The 17,490-nt window shown below is 43.5% G+C and overlaps 1 protein-coding gene across 2 annotated transcripts in view; it reads left to right on the top strand.

The window, feature by feature from the left end:
- The window catches only part of SPEN (spen family transcriptional repressor), a 70,484-nt gene that overhangs the window by 25,679 nt on the left and 27,315 nt on the right, over positions 1–17,490 (top strand). For both annotated transcript variants that reach the window (XM_074893181.1, XM_074893180.1), the window contains exon 3: positions 254–730. In XM_074893181.1, coding sequence (XP_074749282.1) covers positions 254–730 — 477 coding nt within the window. The remainder of the gene's footprint in view (positions 1–253; positions 731–17,490) is intronic.

Below are 17,490 nucleotides of genomic sequence, written 5' to 3'. Positions count from 1 at the left end.
GCAGGCAAGATGCTGGTCATGAAAGCCCGATATTGTGATTAAAACAAAAAGATTGCTCAGCTTTATCGTATACAACTTCGGAGTCAAGTAAAATGTTTTTAAGTTCGTCAGTGTTTGCTTGATAGGTTATTGCTGTTTAGCGGAGAAGCAGTCGCAAAAATAAGTTCAGTGCTGATGTGAATGTTTGCATGACTTGCTTTTAGTTGTGCTTGCCCCTTTCTGATGAAGTATTTTTCCCCCTTCCTAAATGCAGGGCTTCAGATAACAGGGAGCGTGCTTATGAACATAGTGCCTATGGACACCATGAGCGGGGGACGGGAGGATTTGATCGGACAAGACATTACGATCAGGATTACTATAGAGATCCTCGAGAGCGGACTTTACAACACGGGCTCTATTATACTTCTCGGAGTCGAAGCCCAAACCGTTTTGATGCTCACGACCCCCGTTACGAACCTAGGGCCCGGGAGCAGTTTACATTGCCCAGTGTGGTACACAGGGATATCTACAGGGATGATATTACACGGGAGGTACGAGGCAGAAGGCCAGAGAGGAATTACCAGCACAGCAGGAGTCGGTCGCCGCATTCGTCCCAGTCCAGGACCCAGTCCCCGCAGAGGCTGGCCAGCCAGGCGTCCAGACCCACCCGCTCCCCCAGCGGCAGCGGATCCAGGAGCAGATCTTCCAGCAGCGACTCCATCAGCAGCAGCAGCAGTACCAGCAGCGACAGGTAAGGTCGCAGCGGGTCGTTGCCCGACCCAAAGCCACCGTCCTGGGGGTTTCGTTTTCCGAGGCGTGGTGAGGAGTTGCGAGCCCAGGCGGTGAAAATGTAAGGTGTATTCATTGATGTAGAAGTAAACCGGTGTGAAACGTAAAAAGGCTAAGTTGGCACGAAGCAGATCCGAGGGGAACGCTGTGGCTGTTGTTAATTATTTTCCGTGGTGGATCTGCGCAGCATCCGTAAGGCGCTAGCTAGGCAAAGCGGGGATGTACCGACACGAGGCCTTGGAGACTGGTCCCTGCGTGCCTGCAGAACTGGGTGACACTTTCATTTGCTGAAGTGAGGGAATAAGCAAATTTTAAGTTCAGCTACTTTTTACAGGACACATTTGAAAATAGTTTGGGAAATGATGAGTGGTATTCCATTTCCTCTCGTTCTCTGTCGCTGCTAACATTTAAAAGGTTGATACGTTGCCTTTCCATTTTTTCCCCTGTTGCCTCACAGCAAAAATTGTAGACTTGGAAAAACTAAAAAATAATCAAATGTGCGTTTCCTAGCAATATGCCCGTGTCTTTGGTTCTGTAATAGCTGCGGTAGTTCTGTATTTGTGTGGCTTTATAAACTACATGGGGGGGAAAAAAAGACTGCTAGAGGTAATCACTGGATTTCTTTCGATAGTTTGAAAATTCGTGTTGAAATGCCTCTCAGATATTTCGCTTTATAACAGTAAATTCACCCTAAGAGTGGAAACCATTGTACCTGTAAGTGTTTTACACTCTGAAGGGTTTGCAGAGTTGGAAACGTTTCCTTTGCATACCAGTTCTTTGCCAAAACTGAAAATATTTGTTAAGTAAATACATATATCAGTATACTAAATACGTAGTGTTAGATTATTACTATGAATGGAATTTTACCACTGGTAACTCTCTAATCAAGGTAATTATTCCCGTAAGATCTTACCTGCTTGAACATTGGACCTTGTGGAAGGGTTAGACGGGCTGACGCTGGGGAGAGCGTGCAGAAGTGAAGATGAGGAAGTTAGTTTCTCCTCATTTCCCCACACACACTCCTGATGTCTAAAGAACCGTGCAAAGATTTATTTGCTGCTTTTAATTATTGTTTTCTCCTCCTGGATTTAGAAATCCAGGTCCTGTCTTGGCTGGAGAGCAGGCAGAGAGGGAGGCACCTCTAGAATATGAGATGCTTTAAAGGCTTGTTTGTTTACTTCTAACACCTCTCTCTTAAGGAGATCTTAACACTTAGATAAGCACAACCCTTTGTCAAAGATTTTCACACTTACTGCAGCTTAAAAAAATTGGTGACACTTCCAGAGGTCTCCAAAGAGAAGATGAATTGAAAGAGGCCTGGTTACATTTAAGGTTTAAAAAAAAAATCCCAAGCAGGAAAAAAAAAAAAAATCTGTCTTCTGGTGCTCCTTTGCTCTTTGCAGAATGGGTAGAAGGGAGTCCAAGAAACTCGTAATGTTTATAAAATGTCATTGTTGGGATGTGGAGACGGGATGAAATACTGCTCTGAATTTGAGAGGACTAAATATGATCCCGCTGGAACAAAGTTTTAAGATGTAATCAGAAGATAAGCAGCATCTGCTGTGCTTTAGCATTTCATTTTCTCGGCAATTTCTAGTTGTAGTAATGGAAAACTAGATGATACTCTGGGAGGAAAGGGAAATAAACATTTTTTTTCTTACTAATACAGTAAATTCAAATTCAGTAGAGCAAGTAATGGAATCTGGTGGATAGTATATTTCATTTTGAAGACTCAGAAAGGAGTTTTACATGTTTCTAAGCAATGAGTTAGATATTAATAAACATTTAACCATATCCTTACTTTGTAAAGCAAAACCCCACCTGGCCTTGAAGTCTTTAAAAGCACAAGTGGACTTGTTTGTTTAATTTTTAACACATTTTGAATTTAGCAATATAAATACGTGAACCCCTGGTACCCTGTGGTGAGCGAAAGCTACCTTGCCCCCTTTTTACTGAGGGGTAAGATGCTCCCGCTCGCTGTCCAGAACCCAGACCAGGCAGAAATTTATTTGCATCTCCATATCCTGGGTAGTAAATTGTGTCTGTGTCATCCCTGGATTGATTTATCAAATTCCATATCTATTTTTCATTTCTAGAGTGGGATTTAGCTGGAATAACTAAGGACGGTTTGTTATTATCTGAGAAAAAAAAATTACTTCTTGTAATTTCCGTAGTAGTTCTCAGGGATTTTAGTAAACTGGAGATCCTCTTTATTGTAAGTCGAAAGGGCTGATTTTGTGACGCTGTGAAATTATTAAGGTCTTTATGACATTGAATTCTTCTGGAATTGTACATCCTGAAGAACTTTGTCACTCAAGTCTCGTCCTGTCTGTCTCTCAACTGGCAGGGTAGAAAAGGCAAAACAAGTGGTGTTCACTTGGAGAGGTGAGTCTTACCCACGCTCCTGCGAATGTTTGGGGACAAACACTGGAGCCTGTTGAAACTCGTGGGTGTTAAACACTTGTGAGAATTTTTGTGCGTGGCACCGTCGTCCTTCAGGTGCTGTGAAAAATGAGCAGAAAGGCAGTGAAGGAGAAGTTTGGACTCCATTCCCTGTGGTTTTCAAAGAGCTGGGAAGTAAATACGGCTTTTGGTAAATGGAGATTATTTTCCTGGACAGTAACGTGAGGAAAGATGCTCTGCAGATTGTTTAAAAAAACCAACCAAAGAAAAACACCCCCAAAAAAGCCTTTATTTCATAAAGGTTCGGAGTTGGTTGCATTGGGTCTCACCTAAGCTTCACTTCAAACGTGTATTTGGAGGCCTTTACAGGGGATTTGTAACGGGAGCTGCAAAGGAGTAATTTAGAAGATAAGACCAAAAAGAACACGGTAAAAATAAACCATATTCTCTGAAGGAGGGCTTTAGTTGGTGTATTTTGTGGGCTCTTGGAAGTTGCAGACCGGGCTGAGGTGGGGAAGCTGGCGGATGCGAGTGCTTTCCGCGGGATCTGATGCCTGTGTGCGGATCTGGGAAGAGTTTTGAGTTTTTGAAGTTTAACGTGCGATTGCTCGTTCCCACCCATCTTATGGAAAAGGATTGTTGGGGTTTTTTTTTATCACCTTGAAAGAGTAAAAAAACCTTGGAAATGATGCTTGAATTTTCTGCCACCAGAAGCCTTAATTTCTCCATTTTGTTGACTGGAACGTGCACCACAAATAACATATTAGCAAACGTATTCTCTCTGCTGTGTCACAGAAGAAGCTGAACGTGCGTGGAAGCTGTGGGACCCCTTAGGAAGCAAACCAGATTTTTTTTGTGCCCGTCCCAACCTCCTGAATACCCCCTTTTTTGGTAGAAAACGGTCTTTTCTGTGCTGCTTGTTGAGGTGTTCTAATGCGCTTTAAAAAAAAAAAAAAAGGTGCTTTTTTTATTCAGTTTTGTAATGTCAAATGGCTCGACACGTTTCTTACTGTTCCATGTGTTTGTGATTATTTTTAAAGCTTTGCTGCAGCGCTGTACTGAGCCACATGGCACTGAGCAGTGGGACGTTTTGCTCTTAAAAGCTGGGCATGTGGTGAAGTACCTTGTTGAGACAGGATTTAAATCGATGAACAAAATCCAGAACGGGAAAGTGCGAACACAAATGTGTGTGTAAATCTACAGATACTTTGTAAATTTATTTTTTGAGTGCTTATTCAGTTGTCTGATGTTGAGGATGCTGGAGGATTTACTAGTTAGATGAATGATTTCCTATAGCTTGTAATGTAAAATAGATCTTGTAAAATAGATCTTGCTCCGGAATTAAAAAAGCAACTTCAGCTTAGATGCAAAGTGACTTTATTTTCACCAGGATTTAGGAGAGCGTAGTCATTCCAGTAGTTTGGAATTAAAGCGATGGTAAGAAGTTGCACATATAGAAGTCTGAAAATGTTGTTTTGGTTTTTTTTTTCAATAATTGTGATAGCTATACTTAAAGCTCTAATCACAAGTGGGCAAGGCTTGAAAGTCATGAGAGCTTGTTTTTTAATTTTAGATTTCTCTGTGATGAAATTCTTTCTGGAGCAATGAGTTACAGTTGGAAAGGATACGTATCTGTTATGTCTTAATATTGAACTTGATGATCTTAAAGGTCTTTTCCAACCTAAGTGAGTCTATGATTCTAAATAAACAGATGAAAAATACTGCCAAGGGAATTTTAATCATGGGAAAAACAGGCTCCCTGAAACCTCCCATGGAGGCTGCGGTGTGTTTTGTTTTGTTGGGGACTTTTAGACTGTTTAAACAACTGAAGTGAAAGTAGAAAAAAGTGAATTTTAGTTTCATTACATAATGCAAACCTTTCCCTACCATTGTCTTCCTCTCCTCTTTTCCGCTTAGTTTGTCTGCCAGCCAGTGATGAATCACTGACTTAGAACGGGATTTAGGGTTTTTGAGTGGGTTGAGAGATGCCTCTGCTGGGGACAGCTGAAAAATCGGGAAGAATGAGGTTAAATGTAGCTGTTCTGTCTTTATTTAAGTATCTGTGAGATGGGCTTTGCTGACGTTAAGTAATTCCACATAAATTTTGCACTGTAGAGATCACCTGCGTATTTTTAATCGCTTCTGGTAGAACGACAGGGTTCAGCATGCTCCTGTTTGCATGAGAAAAAGAATTAGGCTAAGATTTAAAAAAAAAATAAATATCTCTATATAAATTGCATGGAGTAAGAAGCCTCCTTTTCGATTACCACAAAAGCAACAGTAAATCCTGTAAGAGTCAGCTGAAACACCCAATCTTTACCTTTTGTTCACTAAAGCCGTGTGCTGCTTTGATGTTCTGTCTGTAAAGGGAAATGTGAATTAGGGAAAGGAAAATTAAAAAATCCAACTCAGATATTCTCAGGTTCTTGTTACCGACTGTCGAGCGCTTTCACTTTGTTCTTTCTTGTGTTACTGTTCATGTCAGTCTGTGCTGCTTCTCATCTAAATATAACCTAGACCATCCTCTTAAACATTTTTTTTTTTATCCTTGGGAGTTATCAGGTTTCTTGAAATTGAGCACAGGCAGAAAATTTTCAGATAGCTTTGAAGAGAGGAGGTATTTTTGTGCTGAAGAGATTAAAATATAGAAAGCAAACCTTTATACCCTCCGCCGAAAGAAGCTACCTGTACCTGCACGCACACGCACATTTACACATAAGTAGATCCTCCTGTGGAAAAGAAAAAGCAATACATCGCCCGGGCTCCGAGATCTCCTCGCAGCTGGCGAGCAAATGGGTGTCTCCATCCCCCTGGGAGGGGAACCGGCGACAGCCCATCGGTCACCTCAGCCCGGGGGGAGAAGCCGTGCTCGCCCGCCCGAGCCCCGCCGCCGCCGAGCTGCTGACAGAGCGGCTGGGGGAGGGCGCCAACTCGCATTACCTCATCTGTATACTCTAGAGTAATCTATTAAAAATGTGCGTTGCATAATAGATTTTTATCTCGCTCAGAAAATCCGCCGCTTTAAGTCGCCTCATAGCCTCTGGTGGCGGCGGGAGCGCGGCCCGGCGCTGTAATGGCGGCCCGGTCGCGGGGAGCGGGGGGTGTCGGCAGAGACAAGGCGGCCGGGGCCGCGGGGCCGCCTCACCCGAGTGTTTTTGAGGGAAAGGCGGGTGGTTTCCTCGCCGCGGGGCCGTTGCGGGGGGGGGGCGGAGGGGCCCGCAGCCCCGGGCCGGCAGCCGCCTCAGCGAGCGGGCTGGGGGGGGGCGGTTGTTTGTGCCTGAGAACCGGTCTGAACCGGCGGGAGCCGGCCGGGCCCGCCGCCGCGCCGCCCTCAGGGCGGGGCCGCCCGCGCCGCCCCTCAGCCGCCCTGGAAACCCGGCGGTTAAAAATACCTCCGCTTTCTACAAAACCTTTTTTTTTTTTTTTCTTTAAAAATAAAAAAACCCCAACCCCTAACGCTGGAACGGCTTTCGCTCTTGCGTGAAGATTTTTTCTCACACAGCGCAGGAAAGCGCCGCGGTTATGCAGTGAAACAGCAGCACCTGTGTAGAAGCAATGTCTGAGGGAGCTAACTGGGCTCGACCTTTGAGTTTTAGGTCACTTCTTAATTTTGAAACCTTACTTCAGTACCCGACGCTCTGCCCACTCTAGAAGTTAGCATCGCTTTCCCTGCCCGAGGAATGAACCCCAAAAATCCCCCAAAAGGGGAAACTTTGGAGCCTGCCCCAAATCTTTCACACCACCACTGCCACGATAGAAAGCAGGTAGGACACAGTTGTGAAAAAATAGAAATTTCAGCATTGCTAGCCCCTCTGAAAGAACCCACCCCCCAACACTTAGATGAATATACAATAAAATCTAAAACATCATTAAGTGGCTTTTTTATTTTACACACAATTTTCTTTGCATGGGCTGCCCCAAAAAGCACGGACAGTTCGCGGCAATTAATAACCCTCCCCCTGTCCCCCGCAGTACTCCCAGTAATGGTAATTGCTGGCTCTAAATGACAAAGCAATTAAGCCTCTTCCTAAATTTGCAGAAGTAGGTGTTTCTCGAAATTTGGTCTGTCAGTCTTTGTTTCTGTAGCAGGGCCCAAAAGCTTAACTGCTGCTGCTGCTGCTTTTTCAAAGTGTGTTTGATATCTTTGCCTCTACAGGCAGAGAAAGATTGCCATCTTTTTCCAAATTGATTTCAGGAAGGGAGTCTTAAAAATGCATCGTGTTGGGGATGGATGCAAATGGAAAGCGGTCCTAGAGAGCTATCTCTGTTTTGTTACATTTATAACTATTCTGATCATCTCAAATGACTATTGTTTTGCATTCTGTTAAAGGGATTTATTTTTTTTAAATGCTGTAAAGGATGCTTGCAATTAGATCAGAGTCTTTGCTAGCAAATTAGAGAATTTCTGGCAGCTAAATCCAGACCCTCGTGTGAACTTGCCTTATCCTCTGCTGCAGGAGGAAGACCTGGCATGTTTTAAAAATAACATTTCTAAGTCACCTGTGGACAGCTGCAGGTCTGCGGGAGCCAGTATCTGGTGTGAGGTTTGGCAATTTCAGCTCTTCCTAACCTCCTTTTTTAGCAACGACGGGAAAAAACTGAGCTGTATGGAAGGTATTGCTCCCACCAGTGTCAGGGGAGATGTTCTCCCGAGTTTTGCTGGTTTGGGGCTGTTCGTTAAGCCCACGGGAGCTGCTAAAAATTGATTTTCTTCCTGTGGGCGTGCTGCAGCCCGAGGAAGATCCGGTGTTTTTGGTGGATTGGGGTTGACTTTGGGGTTGTGCGTGTGTGTGTTGACAAAATGGTCACTTCTAATGGTGTTTCTAAGGCTTTGATTTCCTTCCCAGTATTTTGCTTAATCATCTTGAGTAGGCTGAGGGAAGGAATTAGCTGAGGTCAGGGAAGTTGAAGCTGCCTGTGCTACTTCTCTGAAGCCAGGCTTAGTCTGAGGGATCCCGAAGGCAGGGAGCAATCTGCCTCCTGTTCTCTTCCTGCTCTATGCCAAAAGAGCAAAGTGAAATCAAACCCCGAAAAAGCCAAACAAAACAGGGAAACCGTGTAGTGCAATAGGCTGTGTTGGGTGCCTCCCTCGGCGCGAATGGTCCAGGTTCCCCTTTCTTCCAGAGAAATAAAACTCGTATGTGAATCACGGCTAAAATAGATTAGAGGGATCATAGTGTAGAAGTGCCTGCTTGTCTGCACTGATGATGAGGGGAGTCTAGACAGCTCAGATGGAGACACATACATTACAGGCACCAAAAGGTGGGGGAGAGGATTCCCGTCCTAAAGACCTTTGGAATAATGGGCAATTTAATAATTACTAATGAATATTCACGTGGAGGGATGAATAGTAAAAGAGGAAGGCTGTATTGAGTGCTTCCTGAAAAAATACCAGTCATTACGATGATCAAAGGAAAAATCCAGCCGCTGCCTGTGTTCAGTCATACAGTTTCCATTAGAGCGTGGGCAGGGCGTCCCTTCACATCTTAAAGGCCAGACTTTTGCAAATACAGCGTTTTGGCTTTTTTTCCCAAAAGAGGATGTTTCTGGCTCTGCCACAGGCGTGGATGCGGATACTGTAATATCTTTGGGAGGAGAACCTTCCCCTTAAAACCTAAGGGCTGGGAGGACAGCTCTCTTCAAAGTGTGAGACCTGGGCATTCACCTTAAAACCAGCTTTAGGTAGAACATTCTGTACTTAAACTAAGGCCAAAAGGATGTGAATTAATGGTAAATAAACCTTACTGGGGAAAAAAAAAGAGAATATCATGCCTCAGTCTTTGCCCACTGAATTAACTGTGTAACTGATGCACTTAGATTTGCCCTTAACGTCCAAGCATCAAGCGTAGTCCGTCTGCGACGTCGCAAGTGCCGAAACCACTAATGATGGCATCAAGGTTTTAAGTGTGAAAGCTTCTTAGCGGGAGATTAGATATCCCTCTCCAGATCATTATGGTCAGCTGGTAATGCTGCTCGGAGAGGAGAATGCAGCACGTTTACGAGTGGAAAATCACAGACTCGAAGTGAGGGCTTTGATGTTGTATAGAGGAGAAACGATTTGTACGTGCCAGGACGTAGTCCTAATTTTTCAGAATCTTTAAGGGAAGGAAGAGCTGAGTTTCCAAAAGGAGGAAGAGGGAGACGTGCACTGTGTAGAGGCCGTTTAATGACAACCTCGCATTATTAAGTGCCTAATAGAAGAACAAAAATAGCACTTTTGGTGTGTGTGGCATTAAGAAACCAGCCTGTGAATCTGTCCTTCTTGCAAGAATGCTGTAACAAAGGTAGAGGACCTGTTCTCTCCTGATGCTCGCTGAGTTTCAGAAACAAACACTCCATCTCATTCCAGCCACGAGTCCTCTCTCCTGTTTGGAGAAGTGAGACATGGAGCCTTTCAAATACTTTTCTTTGAAAAACGTCCAGGGTTCAGTGCGCAGTTGCTTTATTTAGCTCAAAGCAATGATTTTGGCTAGAAGACACTTAGAAATCTGGGATGACAGCGAAAGTACCTTTTGGAGAATCCTTCCTACAAGAGGGAAGTGGTTTTCAGGGCCATCGCTTCATTTCTTCCACAGTTGCTTTGTATTTTCCACAGATGCCCAGAAATCATCATTTTTATACCTGAGGAAAAATAGAAAAGCCTCATCAAACACTTTAGAAAGGGGAATAATTAAGGCACATCTCCAGCAGATCCTGGCAACAACAGCATTCACGAATTTTATTATCTTCCGTCCGTTTGAGCGTAGAAAACTTTTCGAGCACGATAACGTGTGAAAGAAAGGCACTGTTCTCCTGAAAGTGGATTCCCAGGAATGAACAGCACCGGGTCCCCACGGACAAATGGTGCCGGGCTGGGCTGATGGAGAGATGCAAAGTGCCCTACTTATTCCGGCTGCTACAGGTTTGACCTCCTTGTATCATCTGACACCTCGTTTGGTAAGAGGTTGCTGCAAGATCTCAAACCCTCAAATTATGTAAGGTTTACACAGTTGCTTTGAAGTTAGTCCCTCCCTTCAATGTTTGTTTACTGCCTGGTATGTCCTGTTGTCTGGATTGTGAAGGATGCATAGTCACAGAAAGGAAGCTATCGGGTTAGTACAAATTTTCTATTCCTCCTGGTTTTCTAAACGCGCGTGGGGCTGTGTTTATCCCTGTTTCGGAGTCTGGGAATACGCTGAAGACGTCCTGCACCGGTCAGGGCTTTGCTGGGTAGATGCTGGCTTGTAAATTTTCTGTTTGTTTGTTTTGAGGCGGAGGGAAATGAGGAATGGCTGGTTGTGTTGTTAGAGGAGAAACAAATAGATGCTATCTAACAGTTACTTCAGAAGGAGTTTATGTTGGGTTTACTTTTTAATATGCAGTTTCCCTGTAACTTCTAGAAATCACGTGTGAAAAAAGATGCTTAATTAACACTGTATGTGTGGCTTACAGCCTGTGCCTCGCTGCACTGCTATGGTTTGGAGGTTTTAGACTCTGCTCTCCGTAAGCACTAAATCCCGTAAGGGAAGCACGCAGGTGGGGCACGTAGGCTTTGTGTGTGGGAATTCCTCAGAGGACTTTTCTTCTGTCCCGTAATCTCCAGCGTACCAGCTGAATTGCCTCACGCTGCTCCTCCTTTCCCAGCCCTGGTAACTATGTGCTGCTGCTGCCATGGGGCATGGAGGCCAGGGATGTAAAGGCAGGCGATCCGGGGAGTTGTGAGGACATAAGGCATTTTTCTTTTGCGTTTTTCCCTACTTTTGTGTTTTTCCCACAAATACCCAAGTCCTCACCCTTGCTTTACGGTCCCTGGTTAGTGTGATGGAACTATCCCGGGATTTTTTGGGAAGGAGAGTCCTTGGACTTCTGACCACGTGGAGGTTTAATCACTAAATGGTAACAAATACTGCTAAATTAAATTACAATAGGGTGCTTCTCAGAAGGTACTCTTAAGAGATGAACACGAGGACCACTCTGTCATATCATGCTGCTTTTGTTTTTTTAATTTTTAAGGCTGGAATACTCTATATAGTTGCTTCACAAGTGTAAAAAACAGCGTGATGTACATTCACTAGGCTCTGGTACTTTACCTGTTTCATATAAAGATTGTCTTTTTGATTTTATTTCATGACTTAAGTGTTTTCTACCCATGTGAAATTGCACAGAAAGTTCTACTTTTAGTTGTATTTTTATTTGCATGTGGGCAGAAAATGAAGTAATTCCCAAATATAGTCCTAGCCAAGAGATCCATCTGTTCTCTGCATTTTTAAATGGCAAATTAATCCTTAGCATACAACTCATCAAATGTCTTCTCTTTTATAATGTATGCTGCCTGAGATCACAGAAATGACATTTTTTTTCCCAGGCCTTCCATTTTAAGTAGTCCTTTACGTGAGAATAACAGCTACCGTTCCAGTTTGACAAAGTGCTCGTGTGAATCTTCCAGTTGCTGTAGTTGGCATAAAAAAGGGTATTTAAAAAAGCCTCCAAAATTATTCTTCCCTTCATCTCTTTGGTGTTTCTTTCAAAGGCGATAGAAGGTGCAAGGCAATAGGAATTTTGTTTGAAAAACACCCTTAATAAATGTACTTATTTCTGATGGAGAACTAGAGTCGCTCTGTCCATTTACTTTTAGATTTCGCCCTTTGGACAATGGTGACCATTTTTAGAAGTACTAAACTTCCACAGCGTTATCTGCCATAAATGGAATTTCTATATTAAGCTTCGCGTGTTCCCAATTTTACTTAAGAGGCATTGTTTATCAGCTGTGTATCTTGGCATGCCTTTCATCACGACTCCCATCCGAAGAACAATTCTATTTGTTTATAAGAGAGGATGCACCGTTTCAAAACCTCTCCGAATCGGGAATTTCAACAAATGGCATTTTGTGTAATGCTAAAAAACCAGTGCCTTGAAGAGGGAGGCGATGATCTCACCCGCCTTTTGGCAGGGCAGAGCACAAGGTTAGGGGCTTGCTGCCCGCACAGGCAGGGAGAGCGGCCGCGGGGAGCAGAAGGTAAGGAGCGGCCGAGGGTGGAGTCAATGGGGCACGTGTGGGGCCAGATGGCAGACAAATGAGAGCTGTCAGGGATGTAGGGCATAAAAACAGTGCCAGCTTGGGGTTTTTTAAGGCAAGGTGTGATGATTTTCTAAAACACGAAGACGGAATTAATTCTGCGGGTCTGTTTGCCATGATCTACCAGCAGCTTTATGTTCAAAAAGCATTTATACCTCTGCAAGACTGAAGTAACCCGGAGATGAATCAGAGCTGGTGCTTTTTTGGTTTTAGCTTATGTATGAAAAAGGCTTTTCTTCTGAAAAATGTCCAGTGCTCAACATGATGTCAGTATAGTTAAGTCCGAATGCTTTCATAATTGTATTAAGAAGTGTTTATTCCCAGGAAATCATTTGACAGTGCTTTGAAGGACAAAAGAAGTTGCTTTTTACTCCTCAAGTAAACATGTAGCAGCATACTTGGACGCAGTAGTGATTGTATTTAAACGGTATTTCACTCTCCTGGCTTATAGACAGTACTTGGAGTAGGGTTTTAGTTTGTTTTTGTTAAGACGCATAGTAGATCCCTTCATGAAAGCAGTGCAGTTGTTGTTTAGGAGACTGCCTTTAAATGTTACTTTCTCGGTATTTTGAAAAGATTTGGCCTCCCACGAGCCAGGATATCAAGTTCCTCAGCCTGCTCCCTTAGTGATTCATTGAATGACCTTGGGCAAAGCCCTTGGCCTCTTCTTACCTTATTTTTCCATCTGCAGTGCAGGGATGTTAAGACATACCTACCTCCTGTGAGTCTCAAACTAAACTTTTTTTTTTTTTTTTTTAAAGATTTCATATGCTGTGAGGTGACAGTTGCAAAATATTAATTTAGATTGTCTGCAGATAGCTGGCAAAAGCTGTTTACTCTAACAGTATTACGCTAATTTTGGCCAAAGGGTTGAAAGCAATTTTTCTTCTAGACTGAACAAGCCATTCCTCTGCCGTAGTGGTGAACTCTGCCCCACCATTTTCTTTCAAAAGCCTCTGTGATCGCAGGCTTATTGGTGCTGGCAGCCTTGAGTGGCAGCTCTTCTGCTGGCAAGCCCTGGCAGCGCTTGAAATAATTTGGCTGAAGCCCCGTGCGGTCGGAGGAGGTGGGAGTTTGGGGTGGCTGCAGTGGGGCTTCTCACAGGGGCTGGTTCTTGACCCAGTGCTTTCCTTGATGAAGGTAATGTTGAAAAATAGAGGCTCTTTGGGCCTGTGCATTCTCACACCCACCCTCTTTCTTCCCTCTTTGCATCGGTGGAAGTTTAATAGTGGGAAAGCTACGCCAAAGAGCTGGCTTTGTACTTCACCCTCAAGGCCTCGATGACTTTAATCTTTCCCAGCACCGAGCTCCGTCACCGTGGCCGTTTGCTGAGAAAGCATTTCCTCCGGCTTCCCGGAGTTTCATTTTTGAGCGTGAGCAGTCCCACCGTTCCACGGGAGCCGTCCGGGTTTTGAAAAAGCGGTGGCTGGGGAGGCAGGCAACTCCAGCTGCTCCCAAGTTCAACAACAAGCCCATCCATGGCTGAGTTAACAGCCAGCGCAGGGAGCAGAGGGCTTAAGTAGCGTCTTCCCAGCAGTAGTAAGCTGCTGTGGTTGCTGAGTCAGCTGTTTGCTATGTAGATAGGCTGATGTGTTTGTAACCAAGACATTTTATTTTCTTCCAGCTTAGTGTTTTTTATTCTTGGCTGTACGAAGTTCAGGCCTGAGGACAGAGAGACGTCGGTCGAGGAGCGAGGTGGTAACAACAGTCTCCATCAGCCAGACAGGGATTAATATAAACATACATATTTTTAGTGATCCTAATGGATTATTTAGTTGCAGGGAAGAATTAAAAGGAGCTCACGGATGTCTTGAAACTCTCAGAGCGTGTGGTGGCTCCAGGAAAGGTGGTTCTGGGGGTGGGAGTAGTCCTCTGTCCTTCTGAACATCTTCATCTTTTCCATGATTCATTTCAGCCTGCTGTTTCTCATCAAAGATCAGGTGTCAGACATCATGATAAAATGACTAAATACATTCATATGGCCTGTCACAGAAATTTAAATGTGATGTTAATAAGCCAGTCACTGGACGTGGGTTAAATGTGTAGTAAATATTATCTCGAGACTGTATCTTAAAAAACTTTCTAGTCAAAGACTAAAACAATACTGCAAACAGCCCGTGTTAGTTGGCCAGCTGAAAGACATCGAGTTGTCATGGTTGTGTTGCTTTCCCATGGCCTTTAAACATCATTTAATGTCATTTCTTTCGATTTAGGATTTCAGCCCAGCAGGAGATTTCTTAAGTCTCCTTTTTGGGCGTGGTAAGACAGAAGAAGTTAAGGGAAAGAGGATGTCCTAATTCCACTTGTCTGCAATATTTCATGACCTCTCTTCAGAGCAGAAAATGCTTTTTTTATTTGTTGTGTGCTTTTTGTGACTGGTTTCCACTTCCATGCAGTAGGTCTTTTTTTTCTTTTCCCTGCAGTAGATTGTTTTATCATAGCTTGTGTGTTGTTAAATACTTCAGAGTGTGTGACATGTTCCTTGGGTGGCAAGTTCTCAGTGCCTTGAAAGGGTGCCAAGAATGTCATGCAGTCACATCCCGGCATGCTTTTCACCACGAGCTGCGGAGGTACTGGAGGCCGGGGTGATGGGCACAGGGTAATTACAGCGAGAGAACATTAGGTGTAGCCCTCTGCTCCCGAGCTTGCTTTCTCCACCCTTTCACACGGAGCAGTCAGCGTCTGCTAGATACTTATTTAAAATGTAAAGCCTGGTTATGAAATGGAAGAGCAGGGTTCAAGGTCTTTGTGGTAAGCGCCTGTGGGCTGAGCCCCTTCAGCTGCTCACTGCAGTCTGCAGAATATGGTAACGACTTGTTACCTCTTGATCTCTTCATACAAACAAACTTTAGATGTTTGACTGGGCTTTCTGATACCTTTAACTTCAGGTTCAACAGCTCCTTTTAACTAGGAAAAAAACGCCCCTGTGTTTATTTCCGCAGATGTGAGAAATTATTTTTTTTCCTTACAAATACACTGATGTGGACTGGTATTATGCCGGATGCATTGTGTGTACAAAACTACCTTCTGCTCACTTGCATATTTAGGTCAGCGTTGGAATCGACTCCCGACAAAGAGATGCTAACCCTCTGCCCGCACCTCTTGAATTCGCATCGTGGTTATTCCTCCCTGAATGTGGCAGAGCAGCCATCTAGATTGCTGGAGTAACCTGGTGCTGTCTGAGTTTTGTGGGAATGGGTTACTTGCTGTTCTTATTACAGTACGTGTAATTTGATGTGTGTTTTTTGACTTGCACATGTGTAGAGAGTGGAGGAAATTCTGGTTAAATACCTTTTTAGATTCATGTAGTATTTAGTAGTAGGGCAGAAATAGCAGCCTGTAATAGACCTGTGCATATATTATTTCAATATATCATTTTTCATCCAGAAAAGAAGTCAAAGTGTTTCACGGGCAGAGATCCTTTAATCTATAGCTAGAATGGAATATGGTGCATTTTTTAAGGTTTTTCTTTTTCAAGCAGTTAGCGTCATATTCTTTGCTGGATGTTGGCTGGCAATAATCAGGTCTTTTAAACTCTTTTTTTTTCCAAGCAACACGTTGGTGCATTCAGGATACTTTCACCGATTTTCTGGTGCTGTTTTTCCAGGTCCAAGAAATCTAACTGGCAGTTTGTTTCCTAAGCCTGTTGCTGATACATAAAGTATCACAAGGATTTGTATCTTCTGGGTAGGGCTGAGCATACAGTAGCCCTGTTGCTAGCTGCCTTTTGCAGCTGGTGGTTTTTGCATAGAGATCGTCTACAGTGACTTAACTTGGATCTGGAAAGGGAGGGATGAGAAAAAAAAGGGTTCCTGTTGCTTCCGTTCAGAGATGACTGTACGATAACTTTGGATTTCCTGACCTGACTTGGGAATCTGCTGCTGACATCAGCCATGAGAGTAACCTGCCGTCAGCTGGGACTGGTGCTGCGGGAGGTTGTCCTGAATAGATCTGCCTAGGAGATAATCTTTACTTGGAGATTATTTTGACAGGGTATTGAATCATAGCTGATCTAGGCAGAGTTCCTGATTCCAGTTAATTTTGGCAGGAGAAGAAATAATCACTCTGCATATTTCTGTAAAAGGAATCATGGATCATTTACCAGTTCTAGTTAAACATTTTTTTGAAGGCAACTATTAAAAAAAATTCATTTTTGCTTTTTTCCCTGCTGAAATTTGGCACATGTTCCCTTGAAAAATGAAAAGGGTTTCAACCGGTTTTAGGTGGCTTGATTTTTAACTTGCTCCAACAGTCAGAGGTTGTTTTTGTTTCACTGTTTTTTAAACCTGAAGTTTGGCAGCGCATCGCCCGCAGCGTGTGTTAATGCTTCTTCTTTCTGCTTTATTTTCCACGAAGGCTGCGCTGTTTCCTGCTTGCCGTAACCAGGGTAGTCACCAGCCTTGCAGCTGACTCACCGTTCTCAAATCAATTCACAGAAATGACAATTGTCCCACATTTTAAAATTGCAAAAGGGAAGGGCAGGTTGTGAGATCCCTTGATTCAGCGCAGCTGCCATTGACGAAAAGCAGCAGGTATCCTGTTACATCGACTGGTTTGGAGTCTCTCTTTTATCTCCTTTTTGCTGGGGAACAAAGAGAATGGCTCACTTTGTATTCTTCACTCAAGTGCTTTCATTTTTCATACATAAAGGAGCGTAACTTCATAGTTAGTTACTAGAACTGCAAAATGCAATTACTTGAAAATGAGGTATTTCTGTGGAAATGAGGACTGGTTATATAGGGTGCCTGCACCAGGATTTGAAATGTCATCTTTGCAGTTAGAAAAGGAAAATTCTATGTGCCAAATTAGCTGCAGCGTGCTGAAACCGGGCATATTTGGGGCTCATTTTTGTGATCTGAACCCCATTGCCAAATTCCTACGTGTTGAGTCTTTGGGACTCAGCCAATATGGATAAAACTTAGACTGTATTACAAGCAGATTTTATCTTGATTAATAGAAAATGAGATACATAGACAAATACCGTGAGTAAGAACACACTCATCCTTATATACTTGTAGACAATTAGAAGAAGGCAGGTTAATATTTTTATAGGGCTTGTAAACTATGCTTGTAGTAGAGCGCATGTGTAAGAGAAGGATTTCATGTCCACCTCGTTACTAAAGTAAGAATCAGGCTTTCCATCTGATTTTGCTGACAGTAAAATCAAAAATCTCTTATTCCGTATTGCTGTGATGCCATGGTAAAAGCTGGAATGAAACTGATTTTAGAAGCTATCTGGACTGGACAAAAGAGCATCTGAAATC

This window comes from Strix uralensis, chromosome 23 (assembly GCF_047716275.1).
Source record: "Strix uralensis isolate ZFMK-TIS-50842 chromosome 23, bStrUra1, whole genome shotgun sequence".
NCBI classification, from domain to species: Eukaryota; Metazoa; Chordata; class Aves; order Strigiformes; family Strigidae; genus Strix; species Strix uralensis.
This window is presented reverse-complemented; position numbering and strand designations above follow the sequence as displayed.